General features: G+C 39.3%; 1 protein-coding gene across 10 annotated transcripts; it reads right to left on the bottom strand.

Moving 5' to 3' along the window:
- Positions 1–1172: 1172 nt before the first annotated feature.
- On the bottom strand, positions 1173–19608 carry TERB1 (telomere repeat binding bouquet formation protein 1). 10 transcript variants are annotated; one of them, XM_081871919.1, is made up of 19 exons: positions 18734–18927; positions 17169–17232; positions 16637–16747; positions 16413–16541; positions 14819–14950; positions 14049–14109; positions 13841–13953; positions 13607–13729; positions 11999–12142; positions 10824–10955; positions 9972–10097; positions 9401–9564; positions 7862–8229; positions 7330–7394; positions 5880–5960; positions 5050–5220; positions 4101–4213; positions 3527–3736; positions 1173–1421 (listed from the first exon to the last, which is right to left on the bottom strand). In XM_081871919.1, exons 1-19 carry the CDS (start codon positions 18830–18832, stop codon positions 1395–1397), a joined length of 2433 nt encoding a protein of 810 aa, XP_081728045.1. In that variant the 5' UTR covers positions 18833–18927; the 3' UTR covers positions 1173–1394. The 10 variants fall into 10 exon arrangements, with proteins under 10 accessions (XP_081728045.1, XP_081728052.1, XP_081728044.1 ...); XM_081871920.1 differs by lacking the exon at positions 1173–1421 and adding an exon at positions 1629–2101; XM_081871926.1 differs by lacking the exon at positions 5050–5220.
- Positions 19609–20551: the final 943 nt, after the last annotated feature.

Below are 20551 nucleotides of genomic sequence, written 5' to 3'. Positions count from 1 at the left end.
TGGGTACGGACTTAAATTTGAGAGAATGGGGAGATATTGGTTGTAGAATATATGAGTAAAATCAGAGGAGAGATAGGAAATGGGGTGCCTATGGTTATACACAGGGGGACAGGGCACTGGAGGTTGGACATAGCAGATAAGGAAAAGATGGGATAGATAGGTGACAGATCTATCTTCTGATTCTTCTCCCAGCCTATAGGATCTATGTTGCTCTATCAACCATCTGCTTAGAGATTTTTTAAATATCAAGCAGTAAAATTAATGCTTTTAAATAAATAAACCATTCAGCCTGATCAAGTCTGCAACCACCCACAATTTAATCTTGGATGAAGGAACTGACCTAGTATGTATTACAGAAACCTGGGTGGACAAGTTGGGGGTGCGATTGCTCTTACCCAGTTCTGTTCACCTGAGTATTTGGTTCAGAACCAGCATAGGCTGATGGGGTGGGGGTTGCCATGATCCACACAGATTCCATCTCCTTCACCAGGAGGGCCCATGTGTTTGGAGAACAGATTTAAAGATACTGGATCAGAAACACAAAACTGGGATGCTACTGTTATATTATGCACCCTGCTGCCCAAAATTATCCCTGCCCAAGCTAACAAAGTTGATTTCTGGGGTGGTACAGGAGAACCCCAGCACTGTTGTTTTGGGGTATTTAAACATTCAAATGGGGACCACCTTATGTAGAGCTGTTTGGGACTTCATGGCCACAACCATGGAGTTGTCCCCATACATCACTGTCCCAATGTAAGTGGCAGGACATGTCCTATGCCTAGTCTTTGTGACAGGGCATTTGGGGATGGTGTTAAGAACCCTTCCCTGATATTCAAATGGTCCACACATGAAGACTGAATCCCTGAATGCTCTGGAGGATTTTCTAGCTGATAGATGGTGATTCTGTTGGAACTCAGGTTTCACTATGAAATGGCAGGATGGAAAGGGTAATAGTAGCAATGGCAGGGAAGGATAAAAAGGGGGAAACCAGTTATACCTTAAATGCTTTTATCCACTGAGAAAGTGAAATGCCCTAATAAACACAAAATGCATATTTAAAGTATAATGATAAGTTTTAGCAATAAACTTGTTTTTAGCAATAAACTTGTTTTTCATTTGTGTAGCATTTTCATATTTATTTTTAAAGAACATTTATATCCAAAGCAAGTAAAAATACTGTAAGATAGAATAGTTACCAACTTTCTTGATTATACATATTGATAAATTATATTCAAAATAAATTTACTGATTAAGAGGACTTATAGCACACAAAATAATCAAGTACAAAATGGAGTACTCTCTTTAAAATAAAAATACTTATTACATTTTAAACAAACGAAAAAGAACCAACTTGATCCTGTTTCCTTGACAGAATACACGTAACTTATAAGATGTCATATGTTTTTCTCATTTTTATTTTTCTGTGAGAGAGAAGAGAAAAAAGGAAACTAGACAAGGCAAATGTCAGTGCATTGGCACAGACAAATATTTGTTATCAAGTTGTGATTCATATGGCTATACAGGCTGGACATATCAAGTGAGAGGAAGGTGTGTGAGAGAAGAATGTGGCTTTTTTAGAGCTCTAGCTCTGTCAGTACTTTATGTTGTGTTAGCAGTCAGAGTCAACATTTGCTTACCTGACAATTTATGTGACCCTGATAAGGGCGGTTTCTGCCATATGTTAGCTGCATGACCTACTGAGGAGAAAGCCAGAACCAGTTGCACAGAAAAGCAGAGCTGCTGGGCTAGTTTTGGCAAGGGACATCTTCAACTGAGAGTGCAGCAGACTTTCTTGTATGGAGAAGAAAATGTAAACTGGGTGCAGAGGAATGGGAAGAGCTCCCAGGCTAGTTCTGGGAAGGAGGCATCCCAGGCTTGGAGCATCCACTTGTCAGTGGCAATAGTAGTTTTGTGTGGAAATTTTCACAGGATGCCACAGTGTTGCTTTACATCTTGAATAACTTCCATCACCAAAGGAGAAAGGAACACTGGGCATAATTCCATTAAATGGGTGGAGCTAATCCAGGCCCTCTCAACAATTGTCTCATTGCTACAGTACAGATCAGGTGTCTCTGACTCCCGGTCAGTAACATTCTCCCTGCTGAAATACAGAAGGTTCCATTGGTATTGGCGTTTCACCAACTCTTGAAGACATACCTGTTTGGACAAACATTTTCCTGCTATACTGTTTTGATTGCTGCTTTAACTGTTTTAGCTATTGTGCTGTTCTGATGGGCTTGCTTAGGTATATATTTTAATTATGGATGTTTTAATGTAGTTGTTGTGCTAATTATTTTAATTACAGGTCGCTGTATTTTTATAATTGGCTTTATGTTACAGTGGTACCTCTGGATATGAACAGGATCCATTCCAGAGTCCAGTTTGCATCCAGAGCAGAACACAACTGCACGTGCGCGGGTCATGATTTGCCGCTTCTGCGCATGCGTGTGACATCATTTTGACCATCTGCGCATGCGTGAGTGGCGAAACCCAGAAGTAACACGTTCTGTTACTTCTGGGTCGCCGTGGAGCGCAACCTGAAAACGCTCAACCTTAAGCAACTTCAACCAAAGGTATGACTGTATTTTTCTTATTTTGTTGGCTTTTATTCACTTGAAAATGGCTGCTTACCCGGTCACAGGGGTGGGTGGCTGTTGCAGCCTGTTGCGCCAGGCCCCTCCCCCTTGGGAGCAACATCAGGGCTATGCAGCTGGCTGTGGGGGAATTCCCAGGCCAGTCACGGGAGATTGGTGGGCTTTCCCACCATAGGCTATTTGATTCCTGGCCAATCCAGCCAGGCCAGGTGGAGCCAATACGCCCAACCCCAGGACAAATAAATGAAACATTTTCTTGAGAACAGCCTTGGTATTTCTTCTTGAAATGAAATGTACTATCTAAATGCTTTTATGGAAATGGTCTCATTGTAATGAGAGCCAGCGTGGTGTAGTGGTTAAGAGCAGCGGACTCATAATCTGGTGAACTGGGTTTGCTTCCCTGCTCCTCCACTTGCAGCTGCTGGGTGACCTTGGGCTACTCACACTTCTTTTAAGTCTCTCAGCCTCACTCACCTCACAGAGTGTTTGTTGTGGGGGAGGAAGGGAAAGGAGATTGTTAGCCACTTTGAGACTCCTTAGGGTAGTGATAAAGCAGGTTATCAAATCCAAACTCTTCTTCTTCATTGGTTATAAACAATAAAATTGATTGAAGTACAATCAATTAATATTATTGCTAAATATTATTGAGTCCCAGCGATGATATTTGAGTTTAATATAACCATACTTTCATAGTTTACACTTACAGAAGTAAATGGCTACTTGGATTCAAGTTCTGGTTTTTACTCAGTGAAAGCCACTCCCATTGTAGGGGCAAGTGTCATTATTTGCGTAGTCCTGCCTCCAACACTAATGGATAACCACCATCCACTGAAGAGAAATAATTTTCAAAGTCAGCCCAATGGTTCATTCCTTTCCTCTCATCCTATCCCAAAGGTGTAAAATACTAGCACAAAATTAATCTGAAATATTACCTGTAAGTGGCAGTATTTCTTAGCAAGGTCAACATTTGTCCTTCCCTTCTGAAACGGGTAAGTCCATAAAATTAAATTCCAGTGATGGCCCATTTTCTTTACACCATCCAAAAGAAATCTTATTTCTTCTGATGTAAAATTTTTCCTAGTTCTCCGTTTGCTTTTTTCAACAGCTGCTGCAGGTATATCTGGCAGATGAATATCAGTTTCCTGCATCATTAATGAAAACAGTACACATTCGGCAGATGTACCAGAGCTCAATGGTAACATGCATACAAGGAAATAAAGAAGATCCTATGTTCAGTCCCAAGACCAACACAAGCATTGTACAGGGATGTATTTCCCCAAAGTGGGGCTACCAGAGCTTTGGTTAAACTATTTGTTTGTTTGTTTATTAACAATAGCTTGTGGTTTTACGGATATCCTTTCACCAGTTATGAATAATATTTATCAGTGTGCTGAGGCCGGGTCTCAGTTTAGAAATTAACACTTATTACAAATAACACTGTCATATGTACTAGAACATATACACAAATGTTAACATGCAGAACATTTGCTATTGAGGTGTCCATACCCCATCTTTAAATGAAAAAGTATGATCTTCATTCAGATCCTGATCTCTAAGCCTGTGTTTCTGTTGGATTATTTGTTTCTTTGAATATGCATCCTGTTTTGTTTGAAGATCTGCTGTTTGAAACAAAACATTTGCTTATTTAAAATTACTGAAAGTTATGGAAGACAAAGGGCAGAGCTAGATTTTATGAGAGAAATGCAGGGCTCCCCAAATCCTGTGTTTTCCATCACAGCTATGGGGAACTTTTGGCCTTTCATATGTTGCTGATCCATGGCACTGGCTGTGCTTGTGGGGGCTGATGGAAGTTGTAGTACAGCAACATCTGGAGGGCCAAAGGTTCCACATACCTGCTTTATCATGATGCTAATGCTGGCATAGGCAGCCTTTGTAGGGCAGATTTCGTGGGCAGGCTTAACCCTTTTCCCAGCTGCTGAGTCTCCCCTGCAAAGGTATCCCTGGACATGTTATTTTACTGCCCTTCCCCCCAGGTTTCATGATTAGTAGAAGCCTGGTTGCAATGAAAAATGAACCAGGGAGGGCTCTGGGAGGAGGAAAATCAGCTAACTTGGGGGATCTGTGGTTGAAGTCAGAAGATGACACATCCATTGAATTGAATTGAATTGAATTGAATATAGGCATATATTTGCATTCTAATTGCTTCTTTTATTTCTTACATTTCATTTTATTGTATTTTATTGTATTATAATTTAAATTATATGAAATATAATAAAATACAGTATATAAAAAATTAAAAGGCAATAAATATATACCGGTAATTACAAATCATACAGCGTATTGCACAGCATATTACAATTGCTGCAACAGGCAGAAAAATCATTAAGTGGTCTGCCAAGACCCTCAGCAATTTTCAAGTGGTCGGGGGGGGGGTGGAAACCACTGGGCTTGAGCATGCTCCACATGAAATTTTATGAAAAATGATTACTATTACCATTACAGTCTGTAGAAGTATTCTTGCTAGAGATAATAGATCTTTTTATCTTCCTTTTATATTTCAGTTCAGTTTCTAGAGTAACTTTGTGTTGTTCACATAGATATTGACAAGCCCGCAAAATCTTGCTAAAATTTCGGCTGTTTAAAGGAATTCCTACAGTTATGCAACCTGAAAGATATAGAATATTACTAAAATATCATGTGACTCTTTAGAAAATGCATTTTAAAAAGGATTTTAGGCTGAATTTTTCATATCTGCTTTTAGTAAATTGTGATTTATATATTCTGGTCTTTGCAGGTTTAATATCAGTAAATCTAGCAAGTACTTTTTGGAAATTCATTGGTAAACCTAATATTGAACCAGTAAATTGAATAATAGAATTGTAGAGTTGGAAGTGGCCTTGTTATTGCTCAAATATTCAAAATTGTGGAGTGGGATCCTTCTTTGTTTAGATTTCCAAAACAAAATTGCTAATTTTTAAGACACAATACAAAGTGATTGTGTCTTTAAATGTAAAAAAAAATTCTGGCATTTTAAAGAAAAGAACTACAGTGGTACCTTGGGTTAAGAACTTAATTCGTTCTGGAGGTCTGTTCTTAACCTGAAACTGTTCTTAACCTAAGGTACCACTTTAGCTAATGGTGCCTCCCGCTGCAGCCGCACGATTACTGTTCTCATCCTGAAGCAAAGTTCTTAACCCGAGGTACTATTTCTGGGTTAGCAGAGTCTATAACCTGAAGCGTCTGTAACCCAAGGTACCACTGTATCTGTTAGTGTCTAGAAGCCTAATTTAGGCTTTTTACAAAACAGAACAACAACAAAATTACCTGTGCACTGCAACTCTGCTATTTTAGAAGCAGACAGATTACAGTTTATCCTCCTGCTTGTTATTCTTGAACATAATGGATCTATAAAAGAGAAATGTTGTTGGATTAATATGAAACATATCGTTAAGAATTCAGATGTTATGTATTTTATGTAGTTATAGACCATAATAACACAAAATTAAGATAAAGATAAATAAGAAGCTGCTAAACTAAGTTATTTAGCCAGCATACCAGATGAAATTTCTGACATCCCTTTAGTTAAGGTGGGTAGCCAACAAAAAAGTCCAACATTATGTCTCAAAATTCTGTTTATAAAAATGACACCTGTTAGGGTACGTCCATTATAGCATCAGCCTTAGCATCCAATTTTCAGCTTTGTGGAGCTTGGGTTACTATTACAGCCTTAACTCTGGTCTTAAAATAATTGAATACAAATGTGCTTATATTTTAAAGGCAACAGACATTTATTATCATGAATAGTTTTAACAATAAAAAGTCATACCAGATTATGAAATTTAAGACAAATTCATCATTGAATATGTGATGGAGTAATAGTATTATTCCACATGGGGAAATATGTAGCATGCTTGGACAACATATAATGAACAATATACGTATAACATATTGGCTTTGTTTAGATGTCATGCTAAACCATAGTTTAGCACCACACGCATTTTAGCACAACATGCATAAGCTATAGCATACCTTGAAAGATATAGAATATTACTAAAATATCATGTGACTCTTTAGAAAATGCATTTTAAAAAGGATTTCAGGCTGAATGTTTCATATCTGCTTTTAGTAAATTGTGATTTATATATTCTAGTCTTTGCAGGTTTAACATCAGTAAATCTAGCAAGTACTTTTTGGAAATTCATTGGTAAACCTAATATTGAACCAGTAAATTGAATAATAGAATTGTAGAGTTGGAAGTGGCCTTGTTATTGATCAAATATTCAAAATTGACTAAACATCAGGAAGAACTTTCTGACATAAGAGCTGTTCAACAGTGGAATGGACTCCCTTGGGAGGTTGTGGACGCTCCTTCCTTGGAGGTTTTTAAGCAGAAGTTGGATGGCCATCTGTCATGGATGCTTTAGTTGAACTTCCTGCATTGCAGGGATGGGGGTGGATAATTAGATGAGCCTCAGGATGCCTTCTGACTATAGTTTTATGAACCACAGTGTGTTGCTCCAACCAACACAACAAACCACTTTTAACCAAATGTAAAAAGCAAAAGGTTTTGACTGCTTCTTTTGGCTATTCAGGAGAGGAGAGCAGGGACCAAGCCCAAGGCTTAGCATGATGTGCAAATGCAACCAATAAGTATGGTATATGGTAAAGATATATATGTGCTTATTTTTCATCCAATTTAAAATAAACTAATTTCTAACAACGATCAACTTAGTAAAATGTCAGAAATTGAACACTTTTGATTAACAGTACCTACCTGTATTTTGTACCAGTTCAGTTCTTCTTTTTCCTGCAATATCTGTCTGTTTACACAAAAATTCACTAAAAGAATAAGAAAGACATTCTTAAAACTTGACCTAATATATATTTCATTGTGTTGTATCATGCTTCTCGACCCCCACAATTTCCCACATAGCACTGCAGTGAATAATGCTAACCAGGGAAAGGGGGGCATGTTTCATATGCACATTGAAGCTTGGGATAATTTTATTTATTGTCTGCATTTATCTGATATAAATCATTTTCTTACACTTTGCTTCAAATAAAAATTCTCAGGGTAGCTTCCACACATGAGGCTATTCCAGTAGCCTGAAGAAGTTCAAAAGCTGAAAGTAAAAGGTTTCATTTTGAAAGAGGTCTACAGCTCCCTATATATTCCAGATGGAATTTCAGTCCATTAGAATTCATGACAAAGTTTAATAATATTAAATGCAGTTTGCTAATTTGATTCACAATCAGGATTTAAAAGTATCAATTTAAAATTGTATGTAGGATCCAAGATACAATACCTTAGCTGTACTTCAGACTTGCTAGATTCACCAACAGTGTTTTTATCTGTAATATGTTTATGCTGGTGGGTTATGTTGGGTGTCCTCATTTTATCAGCTGCATGAAGATTAAGTTCATTTCGACTGACTGAAGCATCAGTTGGATTCCTATTGGCAGGCTTTAGAAATTCATTCTTTGAATAGTCTTTTACAAATGTAGTAGCAATCGGTTTAGCAGACATAGAATCTAGTAATTGTTGGTTCACTTCTGTATGTGTTATGTCACTTGAATTTGGCTTGCTTGCATTTTCTTTAAGATGCATAGGGGTAGTCTGCAGGATCACTTCTTTGGGAATATCATCAATAAATATTTGTCTTCTCACTTTTTTCTGTGTTTAAAAAAATAGCAATTGAAGGTCATACAAAATACATTCAGTGGGTGGGGGAGGGTGGAAAAACATGGCTACTTATATTGAAGGTTCAAGGCAAGGATGATCAACTCAGGGAGTTGACTTGACCTAGTTTCACACCTAGTCGTAAAAGCCAAACTTTGTGGATTAGAATGAAAACATCATTTACACCCCATTACTTCTTTCATAATCTTATTTAACATTTCAGGTATGTATTTTTCCAGTGTTGTTTCCCTTTAAGTTGAAGTCAATTTTAATTTGCTGAACTCAGTACTTGTTTTGACCATTGCATTTTGGTTCCACAAATTTAATATTACTGCATATATACTTTGATGCAAGAAGTATTTGTCAAATTCAGGTCAAATTGTTGTTGTTGTCTTTTCATGCTCAAGTCCCTTCAAAATAAGCAGCTGAAAATACTGCATAAAAACAAGACTGGGGCATAAAAATAATGAAACCTAAGAAATCATCCAACACAAACAAGACTTAGCGTTCCAAAGCATTTCAGAATGTGTAAACAGATAAGAAAGATGTTTCTTCCTGTGATATTCTAACCTTCACAGATCAAATTAAAATATTTTTAAAATTAATAATTCACTACTGGAAACAACTGGAATTAAATTACTGAGGGAAAGCATGTGATCACAGAAGTTCATGTTGAATCACCATGACTATGTGGCTGAATATGGGGGAGCAATAATTTTACAGGTGGGTAGGATATTTTATCTGAAGTACTATAAGTAGCTGAAATATGTTTGTTTGCATAACAAAGAATGGTCATGTTTGTGAATTTACACAGGCTAGGAATACTAGAATAGAAACAAACACCTTTAGCTAAAAAGTGAAGCCAAGGCAGGATGGAAGCTTGAAAAAGGTGCTGTTCCCCACAGAAGGTATACCATAAACTTGTTTTTGTTAGCCCTACCTTCTGGACTGACTGGGAGGAATAACCCAGATGATGATATCCTCCTTCCACCACAGGAAAATAGGGGAATTTTTTTTTTTTAAAAAAAACAACTTACCAGACTTATGCTTCCCTTTTTTAATTCATTCAGACACCATTTTCTTGCATAGAACTATTCCTCTGTTTTTAACATTCTGCATCCATTCTTATTTTTATAAAAACAACACACACACCCCAAAGAACCACCTGTTGTTGGTCGTTTTCAAGTCCTTCGATTCTACGTAAAATTTCTTTGGCTTTGTCCCAGTAGTCTTCAAGGATCATCTCTCTGTTCTGCCAATCAACCTTCAACTGTTCTGCATCATCCAGTTTTAATGAATGTTTTCCTAGCTTCAGTGACAACTTCTCAGCTTTAGGAAAAGTTAGAATAAGACACGGTAAGCTGGCTTTATAAAAACAGAATTATATTTCATGCTACATGCCAAAGTCTTAAAATATTGGCTCCCAATGAGAGTGACTTATTTAAGATGTGTTTTATTTTGCCTTTTACATCTCTCTGCAGTATCTAAAGGACCTTATACAGATACAGCCCCAGACATACTGGTACTTCCTTCCTTAATATTTCTGCTTCATCAAGGGAAGATGGAAGCAAGAAGAGATCAAATTAAAAAGTAGAAGAAAGTGGGTAGGGAAGCTCTAACCTGGGTGAAATAGGAAATTTTGCAGACAAAGCAAATGGTCAAGTGGCTAATGGGCAAGAAGATATTCACAAATCTGCCCTATAAGTTTTTTAAAACAGTAATGAAAATAATCTTACTGATCTGTTTGCAATTTTGCAGCACAAAGGTAGCAGCCTTATTTAGTTCTTCATCCTGCGATTCAGTTAGTGCCTGAATCATAAGTGGAAGGCCATTGTTCTTGACCAGAGCAAATTGATTTTCCTCTAAAAAAAAATACCATTAGTTTCTTGGAACATATTTGTCCAAACTGCACAGTTGTAACAGTACCTCTTATCATATTTGGAAGAATAAGCAATAAAATTACAATGGGATAAAGTTATATTGAATTTTCAGCCCAACTTCAGTTAGTCATATCTAACTTATTTGCATACACTCAGTAACATGCTGTAGTGTGACTTCATTTACATGAATCTGTCCTATTAGTTTTAATGGAAATATTGCATAGTGCCTTTTTAAGACTTCAGTGTTAAAGCAGAAATTTATACTTAGCTACCACTAATAACTCTAACTTGGCTTTGACAGTTGATTATCAGGATTTTGTAGAAGTTCCTAGATCCTGCACTAGAAATAACCACTAATGAAAAAGATTCCTAATCATAATCCTTTTTATAGTACAAACCTAACCATGTTTACTTAAAAGTAAGTTTCACTGAGTTCAATGGGGCTTAGTCCCAGGTAAGTGGATATAGGATTGCAGCCTAAATGTAGTAAGTTTCAAAATGGTGAATTTTTTTATTTGTTATTTTATTTCAATGAGGGACAAAGCAGCTTGTTAAAACCAACCATGCATTACTCTAGCAACATCAGGTTTGGTATCTTCATAGGTTATTATTAAGCACAGTAATTGTGCACTGGAATTCTAATACAAACTGCATTTGAATGCAACATCTAACATGTTCAATTTAAGAAAGACAGAACCAGTATCCTACCGCAGCCATCTGTACAATGTCCAAGGGTAAGTATAATACTATTTTTTTCTCCCGGATCCAGATGTTTGTAAGAAAGCAGTGTTAGGAGATTTGGCACAATATTATACCTTGACAGGTTAATTCCAACAGCAGCTATTGGTACAAAATAAATTTAAAAGAAAAAAAACACCCATTAAACTCAACATGCAGTAAAGAAACGTACAGTGGTACCTCGGGTCAAGTACTTAATTCGTTCCAGAGGTCTGTTCTTAACCTGAAACTGTTCTTAACCTGCTTAACCTGAAGCACCACTTTAGCTAATGGGGCCTCTTGCTGCCGCCGCGCCGCCAATGCACGATTTCTGTTCTCATCCTGAAGCAAAGTTCTTAACCCGAGGTACTATTTCTGGATTAGCGGAGTCTGTAACCTGAAGCGTCTGTAACCTGAAGCGTATGTAACCAGAGGTACCACTGTACTTTTATAGAGCGCCTGTTCCATCCTTTCTTCAAGTTATCTCAAGCTTTCATCCAATACCAGGTACAACACTTAACTACAAGATTTGTGAGGACTGGGAATTAGAAGAATTTGCAACTCCCTTCCCCTTCTTGCAGGATCCTTAACTTATTTTGATGATATTTAATGTTTGTCATGTTAATAAATAAAGTCAGAAGCCAAGGCAGATCCTGGTAATATAAGTAATGAATGATCTGAGAATACCTAATTCTATAGGGAAGGGACGCAGGTGGCGCTGTGGGTTAAACCCCAGAGCCTAGGACTTGCCGATCAGAAGGTCGGTGGTTTGAATCCCCGCGACAGGGTGAGCTCCCATTGCTCGGTCCCTGCTCCTGCCAACCTAACAGTTCTAAAGCACGTCAAAGTGCAAGTAGATAAATAGGTACCACTACGGCGGGAAGGTAAACGGCATTTCCGTGTGCTGCTCTGGTTTGCCAGAAGCGGCTTAGTCATGCTGGCCACATGACCTGGAAGCTGTACACCGGCTCCCTCAGCCAATAAAGCGAGATGAGCGCTGCAACCCCAGAGTCAGTCACGACTGGACCTAATGATCAGGGGTCCCTTTACCTTTACCTTAATCCTATAGGGAGGCATGGACCTAACTAGAGCCTGCATGCACCCTTACAAGCTTCACTTTCTGTTAATATGTTTATATCAAAAGATATTTCAATCTGTTCACTCACAGTTGTCGGCAATACAGGCATCAATCGTTTTTGCCACCACTACGGCAAGTTTCGTGCTTGCAACTGAATTGTGTCTCAATTTCACAAGAAGCTCATCCAAAACAGCTAATCCACCAACAGAAACAAAAAGTTGCTGCATTCTTGCTTGAAGAAACAAAACAAACCATAACAATTACCAGTCATGCTTCTCTCGTAGTTTGCTTTAAGCTAAAGTTTTCTAGGCTTTCTGTCAAATGCAGGAGGTCTCCAGTTCAATCCCAAGCATCTACAGGTAGGGCTGGGAAGGACCCCTGTCTGAAATCCTGGAGACACTCCAATGCAATGTAGATGATACTGAGCTAGACAGATCAGTGCTCTGACTCAATGTAAGAAAACTTTTGTAAATTAATTTTAAGAGAAATTATTCACAAAAATTACTTTTATCATGATCTCAATTCATCCCTTCATCAAATTGTTTCCTGCAGCAACCATTCCATCTGGTTATTACAAACCCTCCAGCATTTCTCAGATGAAAATAGGGACGTCCTATTCCATAATAATAATTTTACTATTTACTTCCCACCCATCTGACTGGGTTGCCCCAGCCACTCTGGTTGGTTTCCAGCATATATAAAAACATAATAAAACATTAAACATTTTAAAACTTCCCTATACAGGGTTGCTTTCAGACGTCTCGGAGGTCAGATAATTCCATGCCCTCCAAAATTTCTCTGATAAAAATAGGGACATTCTAAGGAAAAGCGGGACACGGGTGGCGCTGTGGGTAAAACCTCAGCGCCTAGGGCTTGCCGATCGCATGGTCGGCGGTTCGAATCCCCGCGGCGGGGTGAGCTCCCGTCTTTCGGTCCCAGCTCCTGCCCACCTAGCAGTTCGAAAGCACCCCTAAGTGCAAGTAGATAAATAGGTACCGCTTTATAGCGGGAAGGTAAACGGCGTTTCCGTGTGCTGCACTGGTGCCGGCTCGCCAGAGCAGCTTCGTCACGCTGGCCACGTGACCCGGAAGTGTCTCCGGACAGCGCTGGCCCCCGGCCTCTTAAGTGAGATGGGCACACAACCCTAGAGTCGGACACGACTGGCCCGTACGGGCAGGGGTACCTTTACCTTTAAGGAAAAGCAGGACATTCTGCCGGTTTCTGTAATTCCGGCATTGTCTCTGGAAAATAAGAACACTTGGAAGGTCTGTTATTATATAACAGTATGAAAGAGCTGGTACCTGAATGTACTGTTTTTCCTCTGAGTTTTCTGTTTTGTATCAAGACTGAAAGCCATTATTTTAAACTCTAAACTGCCCTGAATGCTTTGGTAGAAAGGCAACATATATATATTTACTATTTTAACAAATGAATATATAGTGATTTCTAGAAAATGCAATACAAGCTAGAGAGGATGTGTCAACTCACTGTGCCATGGAAAAGCCCTGCCCTCCTCTCTTTAAAGCAATACCTGGTTCCACTGTAAGTTCTAGAATTTGAAGATGATAATATCACCAAAGTAGTTGCCCTATTTCTGTGCAGAAGACGCATGAAATTAAGCACTAGAAATGGCAAAAGAAATCCCAGCAGGCTTTTCACAGAAAAATAATGTGCTGGTACAATGGTTGATACTTACAATTATTTGCAACTGTGAGCCCAATGAATGAACATACTGGGCGAACTATCTCAGGCTTTATACTACTTTGCAGCCAGTCTTTTGCATGAGGAAAAACCAAACTGCAAACTTTCTGATTCTCCTCTGTTGGTGACAAAACAATGGCACACTTAGATCTGCATTGAAAAATACTTGTATTTTTACTCACTGTCATCAAACAAATAATGAAAGGAAATGTTTAACAAAAAAAATTACCATTCTGGGGATTATTTACGCTTGCACAGAGAGCACTGCAAGTTGAAGACCACAGATGATATTCGTTAATTTTTTGATCCAAAAGTTTCACATCACATACTGAAAGACTTGTTCTGTTAGGAAATTAAAACAAAAACATAACAAATAGCAATTAAAGCTTGGGGGAGGAATTTTCAGTTTAGTACAACATTCTTGCTTTATTACTTACCTGAATAATTGAAGCACAGCATTAAGGCAACCAGACTCTCTTGCACACATCTGCCCATGCTCTATAAAATGACCACATTTTGGCATGTAAAGATTTAAAATAAAATATATGAAGTATTTCAAATATTAAGCAATCAGTAATTCAGTGAAATCTTAGAACTGTTTCACACATTATGTGGTATGAAACATGCTTGTCGCTGAGGGCCTCTTTAGACACTTTTTATTGTGCATTCATGACAATTTGTGCTCATGGTGCTAGCAGGGTGGTCATAAGTGATCTTACTTTGTGAGGGGAACTACAGTACCCAGAATTCTTTGTGGGGGAAAAGGTATAGCGTGTACACAGCATGGTAGCACTGAGAAAGCATCTCAGAAAAAACTAAAGCAGAATAAATCAACCAGTAATGCACTTTATTGTGTCAAGGATATGTTGCTGAATACACCCACAGTCAATCACATGTCTGCAAGGGCCCTGAGTATACACCCTGCAGGGAAGAGCAGCTAAACTTAAAATGTAATATATGAAATATATAGACCATAGTGATTTATGCACTGCTACAGCTGAGCATATCCTTAGAAAATATAGTAGTTAAACTTGCTTAAGTACCTGTGAATAGCAATAGGATTTATAAGCACATTATCTGTGAATGTAAGTCTAATTGACCTAATTGCAGTTAATATTCATCTGGAGGCTACTTATCATAATTTAAATTGTGTTTGTGTGTGTGTAACTGCAATTTCCTTACATGCAGCGGGGGGGGGGGGACTTACTGTTATTTGAAACCAGTGCTATTAAGAAATAAACAGACATTCTTTTCAAATTCACACTGGAATCGTTATTAGTTAGGTGCCTGTGAAGGTCTTCAAATGATCCAGAAGTGCATAACGTCTGTTGGCAGAATACTGAAACAAAATAGATATTCCTCTGAGAAATTTATGTGTTATATTACATTAAATTTAATAAAGCAAACAGAATCAAACTTTCTTATAAATTCTAGAATAATTGTGGGTATCTGTATCAGTCTGTTGGGGAGGGGGAGTGATTCAAATAATAGTAGGCCTTGGAGATTAAAAAAACTCAATGTTGCCATTTTAATGACAGAGTTGTGTGCTTTTGTATAGATACTGACCTATTTCTATTGACCGCCAAAATATTTTTTGGCTACAAGGTGGGTGAGCAGGGGACACTTAAGAAACATACGTAACAGTGGGGATGAGACATTTATACACAACTTGTCCTAGTGCTGTTCAAAATCTAAATGAACCCACTGGAAGTGGTTATTTGTAGTACACTGATGACACCCATCTCCGTTTCTCTATATTTTCTGAATGTACAAGCATTTAACTGATGTTTGGATGTGGTGGTGTGATAATGAAGACTGAATCCTGATAAGATGGAGACTCTATGGACAGAGGTGTCCTGCCTGGTGGGGCAGAGCCTCAGTGCTAGCTTCCTGCCAAGAGTGCTGCCACTGCTTACCAAGAGGGGAAGGGGCAAGGCCGCAGGGAGGTGAAAATGATGCAGGCACTGGTGGAACCAATCCCAAACTTCCACTCATGAACGTAAGAAAATAAGCAGAGCCTGCTGTGCCAGGCCAATTACCCACCTAGTCCAGCGTCTTGTTTTCATAGTGGCCAACCAGATGTCTGAGGAAAACCAGCAAGCAAGACCCAAGCACAAAAACATTTTGCCTTCCTGTGGGTTTCCCACAACTGGTATTTAGAAGCATTATTGCAATAGCCTTGTCTGCTGTTTGAAGTTTTGTTTCTCAAACCAACTTCCTGCTGATTAGAGTCCTTAAGATGTTCCTAATTCATCCCTAGCCAGGATGTGAACACTTTAGCATAAGGTAAAGAATCCCTGCACCATCAGCACATAAATGAATGAAACTGCACTGATGTGAACAGTTAGTGGGGAAAGAGCTGTGAAATGCATGGGAAATGGGGGAAGAATTTCACTGAAGGTGGCAATGTGAACACAGCCTAAGAGTGTGTTTTTTACCAGTTTTGGCTGGTGCACCTGTTCCTGAATAAGCACAGCTTGACCACAGGAAGCTATATATTTGTAACCTCAGTATTGGATTACTGTACTGCAATGTGCTCTATGTGGGGCTGCCCTTAAGATTGCTTCAGAAGCTGCAGCTAGTTCAGAATGCCATGGGTAGGTTGAAAGGGGAGCATGTAATGCACCCATTGAAGAAGCTGCACTCACTGCCATTTTGCTACAGAGTCAAATGTAAGCTTTTGTTGTTAGTATATGTACTTGAAAACTATAGTCTTTTGCAGAAATGACGCAAAACATGAAAACTTAGTATCTTCAAATGTGATAATATAATGATATGAAAAGAATACAATTGTGCATTACCATTATTCTCAGCTAAACCTCCTAATGTAAATAAGGCAGCTTCCTTTACCATGCTGTGCACACTTGACTTTGCAAGGTTATATACAAACATCAAACCACCTATTTCTCGAAAATAATCACTTGCATCACCTAGAAAAGACAGAAACAATGGGGAAAGTGTCAACTTTTAAAGGAATATATTTTAATAAAACATGGAGCAATGCAACTAGAACTCAACATCTTACTGTTTTGTTGACAGGCCGAATAAATAGTAACCAATGCCTCTCTCTGAGTAGTAGGATGATCCATTTGATATTTTAGACATTCAAGTAGTAAATTCAGATCAGTTTTCATCTCTGTAAGGATAAAGCAAATAGTTTTTCAAATTATTTTACATAAATTTTATTTTCATACATAATCAAAACTGCTGATTAATTAACAGCCAGAATCCCATTACCCTTGGCAATCCCAACAGGGCTGGCTCAGAGTCCAGTAGATTCTGGGCCCAGCCCCCAAAACTACATTTTGGGAGTTTCCACTGGCTACCACCAGTTAGGTGAGCGCATTGAGCACTCCTCATTTATGGGGTTTCTCAGTGACATATGTCAGTGGAGTCAGGCAGTGCTAGGCAGAAGGACATCTCCAACATTGTAGATCAGGTGCTTGGATCTCTGCAAAAGACTATATCTTTTTCTTACTTCCATTTGAAGATTAGCCTGGCAGACTGCTAAAATAATGAAAAGTAACATGGATATAAAATAATTTTGGCAAATTTACCACATGGTATTTTCTGATCTTTTCCATTTTCCATTTTGACTGTATTATTTTCCTTAGCCTTTAACTGCAAAACAGAGGAGGGGTGGTTATTCACTGTCTCTGTTATCAAAGCACAATTTTGGATTTTTAAAAAGAAAATTAAGGAAAGTAAATTCAGTTTAATAAAATCTAACATTTGTATTAATGTTGATTACCACTTCTACAGGAACACAACATACTCAAGATCACCTAACATGCATGCATAATATACGAAGAGATGCAAAGTAAATAATTTTTATTCACCCTTCATGGATGGTGTGGCACATCAAGTTTATCAGTGTTTAGAACCAAACTGAGGAATTACTCCAAATTAATTAGCACATACTGCAAATAGATCATTTAATTTTATTTTTGTCCATATGAACCTAGAGTGGCATTAAATCTACTAATCTAGAAACAAATCTGAGATTATTAGCATCTTTAGTGAGTGTTTGAGAGAAACAAATAGTTTCTAAAAGTTTCTGTTAAATTTCTGGAACCAACCCACTGCCCAATTTCTGCCCAACCCACTGGCAAGTAAAGTTGTAATTATTTCAAAGACCATGAAGAACAAGAGCTGGCAAAAACACACTTTAATCTCCTGAGTTTGTACAGCATATTACCTCCACAATATTAAATATAAATAAAGTGCAACATATTTTACAGAGACAGTAACCATTTTGTTGCATGGGGGGAGTGTCCATCAGTCATCAAGAAAAAGAACAGAGGGTCTGCTTTTATTATGGTATAAGTGTTTGTAGAGCAGAGGTTACTTCCATATTATTGAGGTTTAAATAATAATAACTTTTACAATAAAGAAATAATCAAACTTTTTTTTGCTACTCTATTTAGTCTAACTGGATTCATGTACCATCTTGAGAACGTTCTCAAGTTAAGCTCTTGTGTTCCTGAACTTAATGACTTTAAGATCTATAACTGATTGGTCAGGAAGTGGATTTACTGAGTCTTCACTCATGTATCTGAGAGAAGCCTGTCGTCTCTCAGCCTGACCTGCTTCAGAGGCTTGTTCTGAAGCGAGGCAACCCATATACACATTGCCTTGTGGGTGATGGGTGGGGTCAAGACAAATAAGTGAATATTCCTGCATTGCAGGGGGTTGGACTAGATGACCGCTGGGGGTCCCTTCCAACCCTACAATTCTCTGAAACACAAAAATAATAAAAACATGACCGCAAGGGTAGCTATGAAAAGTCCTCTGCAGCAAAAAAAACCCCAGCCATGTCTTCTGGCACTTTAAGCACTAACAGATTTATCATGATTCACATAAGAATGCTGTATGGAATAACGTGGGATTGCAATTCTATCTTTTGTATTTATTCGTGGTGCTTTTAAATGCGAGGCAATAAATAAACGAATACTTAGCAGGGAAGGAACAGGAAAGTGCCAGCGACTTTCTCCCTTTTCCCCTTTCTGACAGGAACCTGCCCATGGGCGTAACCAGGATTTATCTGGGATGGGGGGGGGGGGAGAGAACCGAGTTATCTGCCACGCAATTAGTCAGTTGCCAAGTATTTCTATTTATTTACTTGATTTAGGGGTCCCCCTAAATCTACGCCCATGAACCTGCCGTTCCGCTCAAAAGGCGTCCCAGGTTGAGGGGGGAAGACATGCCCTGACTGACACATCTTTATCGTAGCACTGGCGGCGCCCCTCTAAGCAGAAGAGGCTTCTCCTTTTCGCAGCCAAGGCGACGACGCTCGGCTCAGTAAAAGGAGATACTCGCTACCTGGAAAGCCTCGCAAACGCCCCCCCCCCCCCGGTCCCGCGAGCGGCTAAACCTGAAAACTCACCGGCCGAGTTTTTCCCGCCTAAACGAAACTCCGCTTGTGAGGAGAGGTGGTGAGCGAGCGCCACCTCATTTATTACCCCCTTCCCCCGGCACGGTTTGCCTCAGCTGCGGCGGCGAGCCTCGGCTTCATTGCTTCCTTTGGAGCTGAGCGCTCCCACCTGGGCCAAGCGGGCTTCACTCTCTCCCGCTGGTGGGCCGCCTCCGATTAGGGAAATAAAACACTTGTCATAACCAAATCATGAGCTGGATATTAAACTGAGGCTGCAATCCGAAACATGCTTTACTGGAGGGGAAAAAACCCGTACAAACCTATATATATGACTTAAGGCTTCACAAGCCCGATGAGGTGTACTTTGCGTGTACGATGGAAAGACCTATCATATAAAATATACTACTGTTTTACCTTTCAGAAATCTTAAAAGGCGTGGAACACCCTCCACTCCAAAACGCACTTTATCTCTATTCCTTCTTCAGTATTACTTTCTGGTGGCATCCTCATCTCTTGAGACTTGAGGGCTCAGAGGCTCCAGGCATCCCCAAACTCCGCCCTCCAGTTGTCTTGGGACTACAACTCCCATCATCCCTAGCTAACAGGACCAGTGGGCAGGGATGATGGGAATTGTAGTTCTCAAACAGCTGGAGGGCCGAGTTTGGGGATGCCTGGGTCAGACTCTGCAAGAGACTCTTCTGCAGTCAGCACTCTCAACCAGATTAATTTTTTTTTAATTGGGAGATTGGGAATGCTCTGAGAAGTAAATGGGTACAAATCAAAATCATGTTAGTACAAAATATCATGTGTAGTACACACACTAACAGAGACCAAAAAAATTCAGAAGTGAAAAATTAGAACCTCCTTGAGCCCATAAGACAGAGCTAGTTTTTCTTCTTAGTAAACCTAAAGTAAAGGCAAAGGGACCCCTGACCACTAGGTCCAGTCGTGACCGACTCTGGGGTTGCGGCGCTCATCTCACTTTATTGGCCAAGGGAGCTTCTGGGTCATGTGGCCAGCATGACTAAGCCGCTTCTGGCGAACCAGAGCAGCGCACGGAAACGCTGTTTACCTTCCCACCAGAGCGGTACCTATTTATCTACTTGCACTTTGACGTGCTTTCGAACTGCTAGGTGGGCAGGAGCAGGGACCAAGCAATGGGAGCTCACTCTGTTGTGGGGATTCGAACCGCCGACCTTCTGATCGGCAAGTCCTAGGCTCTGTGGTTTAAACCACAGCGCCACCCGCGTCCCTCTTAGTACATCTACCACACCTCTAATCACACCCCTACCATTGACATGAAGTAGGTCACATTTCAGAAGGACCAGCATAGAATTAGCTAGATTCAATTTTTATCTTACATTTAGTCCCCAAAACTCAAGAGTAATGGTTTCCCTTCTCTCCCCACACCTCAGTCTTACTTCACATTTAATGTCTTTGGTAAGTTTACCAGATTTTTTTTCAGTGAATCTGGGGACACTTTTCAATTTCCTACTAAATGGATGGATTTTGTCAGGGGACTGATTTGTAAATCCGGGGACTGTCCCCAGGAAACGGGGACGTCTG

The sequence above is a fragment of the Podarcis erhardii genome, assembly GCF_964252035.2.
Source record: "Podarcis erhardii genome assembly, chromosome: 7".
NCBI lineage: Eukaryota > Metazoa > Chordata > Lepidosauria > Squamata > Lacertidae > Podarcis > Podarcis erhardii.
The sequence above is the reverse complement of the archived record's forward strand: the minus strand, read 5'-3'. Positions and strand labels throughout refer to the sequence as shown.

Coding starts and splice junctions, on each gene's coding strand:
- TERB1 (XM_081871917.1), bottom strand. CDS start 18,832: ATGTGTCAGTCAGGGCATGTCTTCCCCCCTCAACCTGGGACGCCTTTT. Junction 10,956..11,998: donor TGCCTGTATTGCCGACAACT/GTGAGTGAACAG, acceptor TTGTACCAATAG/CTGCTGTTGGAATTAACCTG. Junction 5,221..5,879: donor AGCAGAGTTGCAGTGCACAG/GTAATTTTGTTG, acceptor TATATCTTTCAG/GTTGCATAACTGTAGGAATT.